General features: G+C 42.7%; 1 protein-coding gene across 5 annotated transcripts in view; it reads left to right on the top strand.

Annotated features, from left to right (window-relative positions):
* phldb2b (pleckstrin homology-like domain, family B, member 2b) overlaps positions 1-12,064 on the top strand; it is a 47,028-nt gene that overhangs the window by 13,460 nt on the left and 21,504 nt on the right. For 4 of the 5 annotated variants that reach the window (XM_037757309.1, XM_037757311.1, XM_037757312.1 and 1 more), the window contains exons 6-8: positions 7,811-7,930; positions 10,054-10,238; positions 10,617-11,864. In XM_037757309.1, coding sequence (XP_037613237.1) covers positions 7,811-7,930; positions 10,054-10,238; positions 10,617-11,864 — 1,553 coding nt within the window. Of the gene's footprint in view, positions 1-1,954; positions 2,185-7,810; positions 7,931-10,053; positions 10,239-10,616; positions 11,865-12,064 lie in introns of those variants that run through there. The other variant, XM_037757313.1, reaches the window with a different exon arrangement.

The following is a 12,064-nucleotide window of genomic DNA, read 5'->3' as shown; positions in this document are numbered from 1 at the left end:
TGTGTGAGCATTTCCACATGTTCGTGTATGTGTTTTGGATGATGCAGTGCATGTGTGTGTGTGCACCTCTGGTTTGGTTTAATTTGCTGTGGTTTGGAACAGCTAGCTGCTACAGTGAGTCACAGCTTCCAGCAACTACGGAGCGTACACTGCACATCGGGGTTCTGTTACAGGAAGCAGAAAACTTGCAAAACACACAGACACAAACAGAGTATCCTCCCAAATTGTAATTCATTTCTTATCTTTCTGTCCACCCCTGCCCACGTGTCTGTGTCTGTTTTTTGTCTGCCAGTATCTTGCTCTGTTTGTTTCACGCCTGTCTGCCTTCGCTGTTCTCCCAAATTCCCTTTTTATGGATTTACTCAGTTGCAGAGCTCTCCTTGTTTCACTTGTTTCTGCTCCAGCTTCTCCTTCTACATGTATACATCCTTTCTGTTTCTCCTTCTCATTGTGTCCTCCTGTGTGGCCATTTTAAGTTAAATATTGACAGTCCTATTTATCTTCCCGCTGCCCCGCCTAGCTGATTCAAATATTGACATCACCTCGGTGTGTCTACACGCACGAGGCTGGGGCATTGTGAAGTCGTAGGGGTGGAGAGAAGGACTGAAAGAGAAAAAAAAAGGGTTTTTAAAAAAAAAAAAAAAGTCAAAAGGGCATGGTTTGGAAAATTATGGAGAGAGAAAGAGAGAACATCTTTCAGGAATATCCACTGGCCTCAAATGCTCTGGGTTGAGTTAGTCTAACCACACACACAGACACACACTCAAATACACATGCACACTGTGGAGCAGTCTGCAGATGATTAGCTATGTTTAGGAAGTGATCTGTTCTGTATTTGGGACTTCGGAACTTGACCTGGAATCACATCAGCTTTCGCTCCTAACTCACTGGAACAGCTGGAAGTCACTTGTTGAATATGTTCATACAGCATAAAAGCAGATTTTCCAATGACGACAATCAAAATCATCATACTGTAATAGCAAAAGTGACAAAGAAGCCTTTCTTTTTTCTAACGCTTATACAACTATTTATGGAATAGCATGTATTTCTGCATTTCAGTTCACATTTAAATGGAGTTTGGGTGTAAACTCAATCTCCCAGCATTCACAACGATCCGAAGCAAATGCAAATCTAGCAGCTGAACAAAACACAGCTGCTCTAATAGCCACTCTGCCTCTTTCTCTGTGTGTCTCACACACACATCTGCTCACATGATAAAAGACTCAATGGGTTCATGTTGTGTTGGAAGTGCTTGCAGATAACAAAGCATCTGAAGGAAACAAGAAACAGTTGGAGAGACTATAATCTGGACTCCGGCTGCGGAGCAAAGTTAAAAACTTATTTTTTTCTTGTTTGCTTAACTCCCTCCCAGAATCTTCCATTTTTTTTTCCTGTAGCCAGTCAGTCTGTTTGGCATACCCCCAAAAAAATCTCTTTTCTGCCCTGTTGCTTTGTCTCAGAAGTCAGATGATTTACTTCTTACATGAATTAGTGTGTCATTACAATAGAAGCACCCGTTTTACAAGGTTTTTAATTCTCTGAAGCATCTCTCTTTTAAGTCTCTATATAGTCCAGCTGTTTTGGGGTTACACTGGTTCCAAGGTATTTCAGAGAAAAGAGAGAGAAAATACTAGGTAGACAAAGAAAAGCTGAGGGGGCGTCCACCAAATACCTCCCTGTCTAATAGCCTTTGAGCATACCAAATGCAGATAGGGGGGATTAGTTAGTTTACATATGGTTTTAATCACTTACACTCCTGTTTTCCTCTCTTGTAAGTGTCGTTTCAAGAAACTAAACTAGCCTAAACCTTCAATAGTGATATTAGATTTCCCAACAGTATTTTAAAATCGTTTGCTCCAGTGAATCTTGAGCATCCTACCCCTTTTTTTACTGAAAGTTGGTACAGTCCCGGACTCAGTCTCGTGGATGGCAAATCGGTGAACTTTCTTCCACACAGACTGAAGAAGACTGATGAGGAGGCTGCTCACAGGAGGGAGGCACACAACAACAACAACACAGGGACCAGCAGGAGTGGAGATAACCTCTCTGTATTTGTTTTTTGTTTTATATTCCTAGAAAAAAAAAAGTTCTTTTGAGTTCTTGTCATAATAATTTGTTAGACTTTTAAAAGGAAGAAAATAGTTGTCATTGATACTCAGACCCTCACTGAATGGGACTCAAAAGGTTTGTAACGTTTTTTTTTTATTATAATATTATTATTATTATAATTATTATTATATTATATAATAATAATAAAGCCTATATTTAAGTTACTTTACTTAACTTCACTGCACCCTTTTTGAGCTAACCTAACTTCATACTTATAATGTTACTCAACTATTTTTTCCTGAGTTAAATAAGGTTAGTGTATTGTACTAATTTACGACACTAAACACATTATAGCTGTAGTAACATTAGCTAGGCTAGTTGTAGTTTCTTTAGAGATTATTTATATGTCTGTCTGTCTTTATATGAGGTAAATTAGGTGTGTTTGATAAATCTCATACTCTCTCTCTCTCTCTCTCACACACACACACACTGTGATGCTAAGGATGGTGGCTGATTCACATTCAAAACAGTGTTACTTACCACTGGTATGTGTTTTTAATGAACATAGTGTTTTGAAACCAGCCTCATGCTCTTTGAACATGTTGGGCAATGTTAACCCCATCAAGCTGCTTGTACCAGCCAGGATGAAAACAGCATTTGCTCATTGACTGATATTATTGATTTTCCCTTTTGGCTGCAATGGAAACCGTCACAAATAAGTCTCCATCTGTCACCATAGATCAATGAAAAATACTAATGCACTAAGCTGAAACTGAACTGCTCTTTTTAATATTGCCTGTTTGCTTATTGGGCTCGGCTTGCTTGATAGTTCCAGCAGTAGTGAAGGTTTGAATCAGTGCTGCTTCCCCAATGTAGTCCAAGCCACTGAGTGGAGAAAGTGAAATTTTTATTTGAAGACAACTTTTGGAGGCGTTCCATTGCAACCTGTTAGCATATGGCCTCCACATTTTGATAGAAATAACATTGGTGTGCATGATGCCTCAGGGTCATAAATTAGCAGGCAAGTTCACAGACTGGTGTGAGTGCATGTGACAAAGAGAAGCAGCCCATGGCTGTGAGGATGGGCTCAGTGGTTAGGATACCTGACACCTGAAAACAAAACCTGCTTCATTGTCCTGGATAGCTATTGTTTTCACAAGTCTTTCTCCTGCATGCCCCCGAGCACATTTTGGTCTTTTTTGTTCTTCAAATCTTAAATTATAAACCAGATGAATAAGAAATACAGCCTTGTTATCAGTGTGGTGTTTGTGTTTACCTTTCTTTCTTTTCTCTCTAATAGATTAGAGGTTGTTTGTAGTTAACATACCCGTGGTTGTCCCCAGGCCTGCAAACCTTAGCTTGAGAGAAGTGGGGTGTGTCGATGGATTGATGCTTTGTGGATGAGATTTGAGATATAGAGCAGGGTGGAGATATCTACTGAACCGCTGGTGAGGAGCCAGATTTTGTGTGTTTGTGAGTGAGAGGGGGGAGACTGAAAAAGTGTGAGTGAGTGACTGAACTAATCTACACCGACTCCCCTGAGAAAGACCAGACTGTTTTCTTATGATGTTACTGCTGGACCTTTGTGCCCCAGAGAGGGTTCATTTGTGGTTTTGAAGCCAATTTACACTCCCACTGGGACCTTGTGTGTATGCATCTTTTCATGAATGAGTAAATTCAGCTTTACTTCAGTACCGTGTCGATTTAAGGGATTATAGCAACATTTTGAAGGCAAATGTATGCATTTTGATCAAACAAATGGGGGATGTTTGGATTTTTTTGATGATTACTTGTGATTTTTGGTGACCAATTATCAGGTAAGTGAGTTTCATCCAAGCACATGTTCGACATGGGATCTTGGTCATTGGGTCATTGGTTTATTTTTCATTCGAACTTAATGGTCTCAATTTGGCAATTCCACCACTTTGTGCTAACCAAATAGAGAAACAGTTTTGTTATAGAAGAGTTTCCTCTTCCATAACATTGTGGTGAGAGTGTAGTTTCGGTCTCGCTCAGATCTACATGGAAACAAAAATTGGCTCCAGACGTGATAGAGCTCCTACATCTGGGCCCTCAAAGACTCTGAGGTCTGACTTTGTAGATCGCAAACTTTAAATTATCCTGTAAATGTATATACAGACTAATTTCCAGTTTTCTTGTCGTTGGAGAGGGTCTGTCCATATGTGTGTGTTGGGGGGGGGGGGGGGGGGGGGGTTGTGTGCTTTGACGTGGGAGGCAAACTCAATTTGCTGGTAAACAAGTGAACACGTGAATTAGATTAAACTTGTTTGTTGTGGATGGTATGTCTTTGTGTATGTGTGTGTGTGTAGGTAGAGGGGAGTGGGTATGTGTTTATGGGAAAGTTATGTAGGACAGCAGATTTAAATTTAGTTTACGTGCAAGCAGTTAAGATTAGATTGTTTTTATTGAGAATGTGGCGGATGCTGTGTGTTCCCTTGTACTTTTATCACAGATGGATTTTACTAGATCCTCCCCCTTTTAGCTGATTTATCGACTAATCTGTCGCTTTGGTCTTAGTCGACTAAGATTTCTTAAGTTTATTAGTTGTTTTTTATGCTTTTTATTCATGCTGAATGACTTATGTCCAAGAAACCTATGAGCACATCTCTGGTAAACACAAGATTTAAAGTGGTGCTTTTGTGTCTTTCTTTGTGGAGGAACTCAGTTTCATCTGTCGATTAAATCAACTAATCAATTAGTCGATAAAATCGTATGAGTGTTAGTCAACTAAGAATTTCTGTGTTTGAGGACAGCCCTAGATTTTAGGAATAAGGGTTAGGAAAATGTTAGTTTTTTTTCCTTACAACCATACTAATACCATCATATACCGTATTGTAACCTATACCCAGTGAAATATCAGGAAAAAATAGATACTGCCCAAGTCTAGATTCTGCTCTGGCCTCTTCTCTAAGTTTGTATTGAACATGATTCCTTATTATTTCAATGAAATGTACTGAGACAAATCTATATGTGACACAAAAAGGCAATTTATTATTTGGCCTGGTACAAAAATAAGCTTGGCTGGTGGATTTGTTCATCTACCAGTCCCCTTGGCCGGTAGGTCAAAAAGTTAATTTCGGACACATCTGTTGTTTTGGTCTTAGTCGGCTAAGATTTCTTAAGTTTATTAGTCATTGTTTGTGCTTCTTATCATGCTGAATGACTTTTTTTCCAAGAAACTTATGATGACATCTCTGGTAAACACAAGATTTAAAGTGGTGCTTTTGTGTGATTCTTTGTAGAGGAACTCAGTTTTACACATCTGTCGATTAAATCAACTAATCAATTAGTCGATAAAATCGTATGAGTGTTAGTCGACTAAGAATTTCTGTGGTTGAGGACAGCCCTAGATTTTAGGAGGGTTAGGAAAAGGTAGTTTTTTTTCTTTACAACGATACTAATCCAGGTTTGGGTGTCTGAAAGTGAAAGAAGAGATATAAAATTTGAATCATAAAGTTTAATATTTCTAAAATACTGTTTCTGAATGTCTCCATCTTCCTTTCTTTTTCTCTATCACAAGCACACACATACTGCTAGTAATCGTTCATGCTGAAGGAGGAGAGGATTAGTTATTTGTTAGCTAAGAAGTGCTGAGAGGAAATTAGAGAGACAGGAGGGGAGGGGGTGGGGGGCTGTGAACAAATCAGGGCGACACACTTTACCCTCCACTTTAAAGGTGGCACATGGCGAGCCTATTGAGGGTAGGAAATTAGATTTTTACAAGAGCTGACTGCTGGCAAAGTGTGTGTGTGTGTGTGTGTGCGCCTGTGTGTTTGCCGTTCTGCTAAATACTGAGAGTTACTGTGAGTCATTAGGCAGACACTGTTAAAGGACATGCACAGATACACAGAGCATGCACAACATTTGGAAGACGTACCATAACATTACTCATGTCTGGCAATGAGAAACACATTATTAGATCATGCTCACACTAACCTTCATGTTGACGTGTGTGTGTGTGTGTTACTCTCTTCTTTTACTCGTAAGACACACATCTTTTGATCTCTCTCCTGTCATGATGCCACTGCTTCACAGTTTGCGCCAAAACCTGCAAGATAGTGTTTACACGAGTATGTATTTGAAACGTTCACAGTCCAGCTGTGTAGACTAAACATATCTTACACTGTTTTCATGCGTGTGGTGTTAGCACCACCTCACCACAGCACTCAGGTCCCCCCCCCCTCCTGTGTTGAGAAATTACAGCTTTGAAGACAGAAAAAAGTCTGCTCTCTAGGCAGTCTAAGGCGACGTCTAGACAGATATGACCTAACTAAACTATAATCTCAGATTTGGCTATTAGCTCGTCTTTTCAGTGGACATGTTTGTGAAACTGGACATTAGGTTGAGAGCGAGAAAGAACAGGGGCAAAAGTGAGAATGAGAGAAGGGGAAAAGAAAGAAAAACAACTTTGACATTTTTCCATTCAGTCTTTTTCCATTCGCCCTCTCGCTTATCCCCCCTCTTGCCTCAGTGTCTGACTTCAGGTCCAAGGAATCCGATGCAACTGTAATGAAGCTATTAAGGAGGTGCTTTTTTAAGGCTTTTACACACATGCTAACATTGCGGGGGTTTACTGTAATGCTCATCTGAACCTTCTACCCTGAGGGCTGGAGGGGGTTGAAAGAATAGAGAGAGCAAAGAGGATTGCATGTGAGAAGACAGACAAATGAGAGGGGACTCTTTGTTTATTAGCCAGTCTTGTGATTTTCTCTCCTCGTTGCTGTCCGCTCCTCTTTGCATCAGCGTCGCCTATTCATTTGTGCTTTTGCGGTCTTTCTACTTTTTCTACTGTGTGTGTGTGTCAGCACTGCCGTCCCTCTCCCTTCCTTTCTGAGGTATTTGGACAGCTGTGGCTGTCTGTGTGTATTACAGAGGTTGCGACCCTGACATCTTGTTTAATACCTGGCCCTCTCAGCCTAATTGATGGCCAGAGCAAACACTGTGGTCTGGAACGACCGGCTGTGCACGAAGTGTGTTTGCAAGTGTGTTTCTGACTGTGAATAAATATCTCAGACTTGTACCAAGCTGTATTTACAACTGCCTCTTCATACTTCATCAGCAGTATGTGATGTGTACCTAATATATACAGTGTAAGAGCCATATTGTGTTATTTACAGTTTTTTGCATTTGATTATCATTTAAAAAGTACATTGTGTTATGCCATCAAAAATGTTTGACATACATAATAATTTAGGTCAGTTAGTCATGTAATAGAATGGGCTTTGGTCTATATAGACTCAATGATGTGTGTTTTGCCCTGTTAAGATGTGCTCCTCTAGTTGTCCTGCTATTGAACAATGTGGGCCTGTCCCTTTAAGTATGGTTATGACCACACAGATCACAGATTGTAGACCATAGATTCAGTTATTTTCCAGCGGAATTGGTCTGCTTTTGATAGTCCCAAGATTTGTCATGTGGATATATTTTTGTTTTTCTTAATTTTCGTGGAATAAACTTTTCACTCACTATACGAGCCTCATATTTGAAGCTGACCAAGGAGAGTGATTGTCTGCAGAAGGCAAAAGTTGAAGTTGGACATGGTATAGTCTAGGTGAGTCAGAAACCTTTACATCCTGCTAGAAGTTGCGAGGACGGTTTAGAGCAAGCTGCCACTACATACAGTATGTCACCAACGTCTAGTTTTTTTCTACACTTTACCTGAATGTAGAGTACTCAACCCTCTGTCTCAGTAAATATGACTTGTATCTCTAATTTTACCATGTGTGTGTTTTTTCTCCAGGTTATTCCCTGTGTCTGGGTAAGTCCTATTTCTTCCGGTTCAACCATCCCGAGGAGGCAACCAGAATGAAGAGCATGCTTCCACAAAAGAGCCCCGTGTCAGCTTTAGCCTACAACACAGGTACACACACATAAAGGGGGGCTAACTACCCTTCCCTGACCCCATGGCCTGCACTCGATCCCCGTTCTTTTGTCTTTGTTCCTCCTCTCTGTCTTTGTTCTGCCACATCACCATCTCCTCTTCCACCTCCCTCCCTCCCTCCTTCATCACCTCGCTCATCTATTCCATCTGCTTTTCACCTATTCTCTGCTTGTAGCTCTTCATCAGCTTATTCTCCTCATGTAACATCTGTCCCCCGCAAAATATATTCGCTCCTATATGCCCTGACAGGGATCAAAGTGTTAAGTTACAGGTAGACACGACCCAGACAGGTGTGTGTGAGATTGGGATGTTAGTCTTGAGTGTGTGTGTCAGGCAGACTGAAGCGTATAGGGTGGAGGCAGGTATTTTTCTTCCAGCCCTCTCATATGTCTTTCCTAAAACATACACTTTCACTGTCACACACATGCTAAAAGTTAAATTCAAAGCATATTTGGAATGTTATTGTCATCTGGTGCCCCTCCATTTCCATGGCGATACAGCTGGACTCTGCTGTCTCCGTGGTGATTGATCGGGGGCTTTGAGCAAGGTGTGTGTGTGTCTGTGCCATAATCAGTGGAATCCTTGCACTTTAAACTCTAGACGTAAGGAATGCACTCGTCTCCTTTTTCCCCCTGCTTCTCTGATGTTTTTGTAGAAATGACTTGCATCTCTCACACACACATATTCACACACACACACACACACTTCGCAAACAGCCCCGAATCTTGACCGTTATCCTCCAGATTGCCAAGACTCACACTCTTGACACGTGCACCTAAAGTGAAGACTCCCACACGAAGCGAAACGAGCTGGGCATAGAAGAGAATAGTCACGTTAGAAAGGAAAGGAGTTGATGCACGCCAGGCCTCCAGTATAAATCTGCCCATGTATGGACACAAACACCCGGTTATGTGTGTCAGTGTGTGTGCGTGCGTGTGCTTCTAGATCTTATGATGTCTTTCATTTTCTGCCCCAGTTCTCTCCACCATGTAAGGTTTGACATTTTCTCACACAGGCTTATATTCAGCTATGACGTGCACTTTAAATAGTCCAATTTCTCTAACAATATAACACTTAAATTATTCAACACATATATATTCTTGGCATATGTATACATGGGAAGTACACGTGTGTGTTTCTTTCAGGCGGATCCACAGTTTAGGAAAGCTTTTTTTGTGTGTGTAGGCGTGTGTGACAGTTAAACGCCGGGTGGTCTAAGCTTCAACATTGTAATAGCTCCTTTTCCACATAAAACCACAGATGAATTAGAAACAGTGGGCAGGTTTCTCACAAACTGCTTCCTTCCTAGTGTTTTACCTGCATTTTTGATGACGGTAATATTTAGGGAGTTTTTTTTGGAATTATTCTGCACAGAAAAGTAGAAATAGTGCTATTAATCAAAAATACTCCTGCCTACCTCAGCAATAAGCAAAAATAGTTTTTGTCTGATTTGTTTTAGTTTGAACTTCCTTCCTGCTAAATCTTACTGACTCAGTTGAGGTTTGGAAAAAGACCCCCTCTCTGCTGAAGCTGCTTTTAAATAAAAGGCTTTAGGAAGGAAGGGCGCGGGGCCTCTTGAGGGTACTCCAGAATATTTTGTGGTCTTTTTCATTTCCCAAAATCCTACTCTGAGGAACTGCAGTCGAGTTAGAGTTAAAATGTTTGTCTTGGATCTAATGGATGGTTTTGTATGAGTGTATTTGCATGCAGTGTGCGTGCGTGTGTGTGTGAGAGTTGACTCCTATTCTGGGTGATTTGCTGCCAGTTGCGGATTGTTTGGGTTGGGTTTGTTCTTGCCATGGGCCCCATCTATGAATAGCTGCAGCTTCAGGTACAAACGCAACCTCTTCCTCCCTCTTTTCCTTCTTCTTTTCCTGTTACTCCATCCATCCATCTCTTTATACATCTATATTGCTTATCCCAGCCATTCTGCTTTACTTTTGTTTTTCTTTCTCCCTCCATATTCCTCTCTGGTTCTCCATTTCTATATATATTTATATCCTTGTTTCTCCTACTCATGAATGTTCATGTATTTGTGTATCTACACTTTCCCACATTATCTATTTATTTTCTTTTCCATTTTATCCCTCTCCCACCTCCAGACTACCTGAAGTTTAGCAGTGACTATAGCCATGCGGTGGTTGGCGGCACCAGCAGTGCTAGGGGCATGCGATCGGCCTCCGAGCTCCGGGACTTGATGGACACGCTGCAGCGCAAGAAGCTCGCCCTGGAGAACAGCCTGAGAGCCAATGGGAATGCGAACCCCTCCTACTTCAGCGTGACACAGGTCTGGCATCATTTAGCTCCACTTCAGGATTTATTATCCTGCTTTCTATACGTCATGCGCCAACAAGGCTTTGTAGAAGCTTTATGGTTAGCCTGGCTGTTTGTCTTGGGGTAAACAGGGCTAACCAGGGTTTACTCATTATCTACAAGACCCAACATGGATAACCAGGGCTTACACATTATCCTGGGCTATACTACAGTGTTCACCTGGCAACACATACTCATTACTCTTGTTTCTGTCGCAAAGCTTGAATGGAGGTCTGCTTAATACTAAAGCCTCACAATTATCTTACATATTTCTGTCTCTCCATCTACCTCTGTCAAGATTTTTAAGTATTTACAATTGTAATCTGTATTTTTTTTTCCATCTGTCTTTCAGTCTCCTCCCACCACACCTATCTCGAGTCCTACCACATCCTCATCGGCGTACCAGGACCAGGCAAGAAGGTTCTACGGCTCAGATCGTGCACCCATGTCTTTGAAATCTGCTCCCCCTCTTTCTCCTGGACGGCGATCCGACCCGTCCTCTTCTCTGTCCTCCCGCACCTCGGTCAACCGCAACCAGGACAACTTCGGCAATAGCGATGGCCGACGGCCGCACAACCCAGGCTCCTCTTCTTTACAGTCCACGTGGAATGGCGGAGGCTCCTCCATTTCTGTCGACGGTAGCAATAGCTACCTCCTCTCTCTTCCTCCTCCGTCCTCTTCATCCCGCACTCCATCAACAGGAGGTGCAGCCAGCATGCCATCAAGCCCCCGTCTTGGCCGCCGTAGCTATGGCAACCAAGAGCCCGTGCCCACTAGCAGAACCAGGAAATACTCAGCAGGCTCGCTAAGTGGGATGACGGGAGGAGGGCACAGCCGCTCGCTGCCACGCCTCTGCCCCTCCCAATCTCCCCGTGACAACAACAACGGAGCCATGACCTTGTCAACGTTGCCCCCACGGCGTTCTGATGTCGCTGGCGGTTACAAATTTAGCAAAGAGCATTACAACAACAGCCAGAATGCCAGCCCTGACCTCAACCACAACTCTAGTAACTCCAGCCAGCTTTCCTCCAACAGGAATCAAATCCAGACCCCAAATCAGGGAGAAAGTATAGTGTCTATCTCCCTCTCTTCGCCTAAGATCTTGCCATCCACTACCGCCCCTATCTCTTCCACAACCGCCCCACCTGATGTGACCATCCCCTCCAGGACAGGGGGCTCCTCTTCTCCTCGCGTGGCCAAAAAACTCAGCCTGACCTCCACTAGCTCTGTGGGCTCCATCGGCTCCACGAGCTCCAGCCCTCCAGAACTGGAACGACTGACGAGCCGTGGAGTCTCCCCAGGAGTAGGCCTGTCTTTGGGGGAGAGGGAGAGGGAGAGGCGAGGGGTAGGCCAAGAACTCACTGGTACCATGGGGTTTGGACTTGGAGAGAGAAGGTCTTCATTTGGGAAGGCAGGGCTGGAACCTGGCATGGGGCTGGGTGAGAGGAGGCAGTCATTTGGAAAGGCAGGAGTGACCCCACCAGGAGGTTTCAGGGAAAGAAGGGGGAGTATCAGCTCACTGAGTGGGAAGGAGGAGCTGACTGACTACCACCAGCACCAAAAAGAGGAGAGGCTCCGTGAGCAGGAGGTGGAGAGACTGGTGAGTTTGAGTGTGTTTGCACATGTGGCTTTTCTCTGTTGGAACAGAGGACGTAAATTGTTCCTCATGTCCCCAGCATCTGCCAATTCAAATTATGGCAACATGTTCCAATTCGGATCAAATGACACTGTATAGATACTATTTGAAGACATAACCTGTGATACAGACTGGTGTAATGTGTAAATTAGTTAAGCTTACAG

This window comes from Sebastes umbrosus, chromosome 21 (genome assembly GCF_015220745.1).
Source record: "Sebastes umbrosus isolate fSebUmb1 chromosome 21, fSebUmb1.pri, whole genome shotgun sequence".
NCBI lineage: Eukaryota > Metazoa > Chordata > Actinopteri > Perciformes > Sebastidae > Sebastes > Sebastes umbrosus.
Note: the sequence above shows the minus strand (reverse complement) of the source record. Positions and strands in the feature narration are given on the sequence as shown.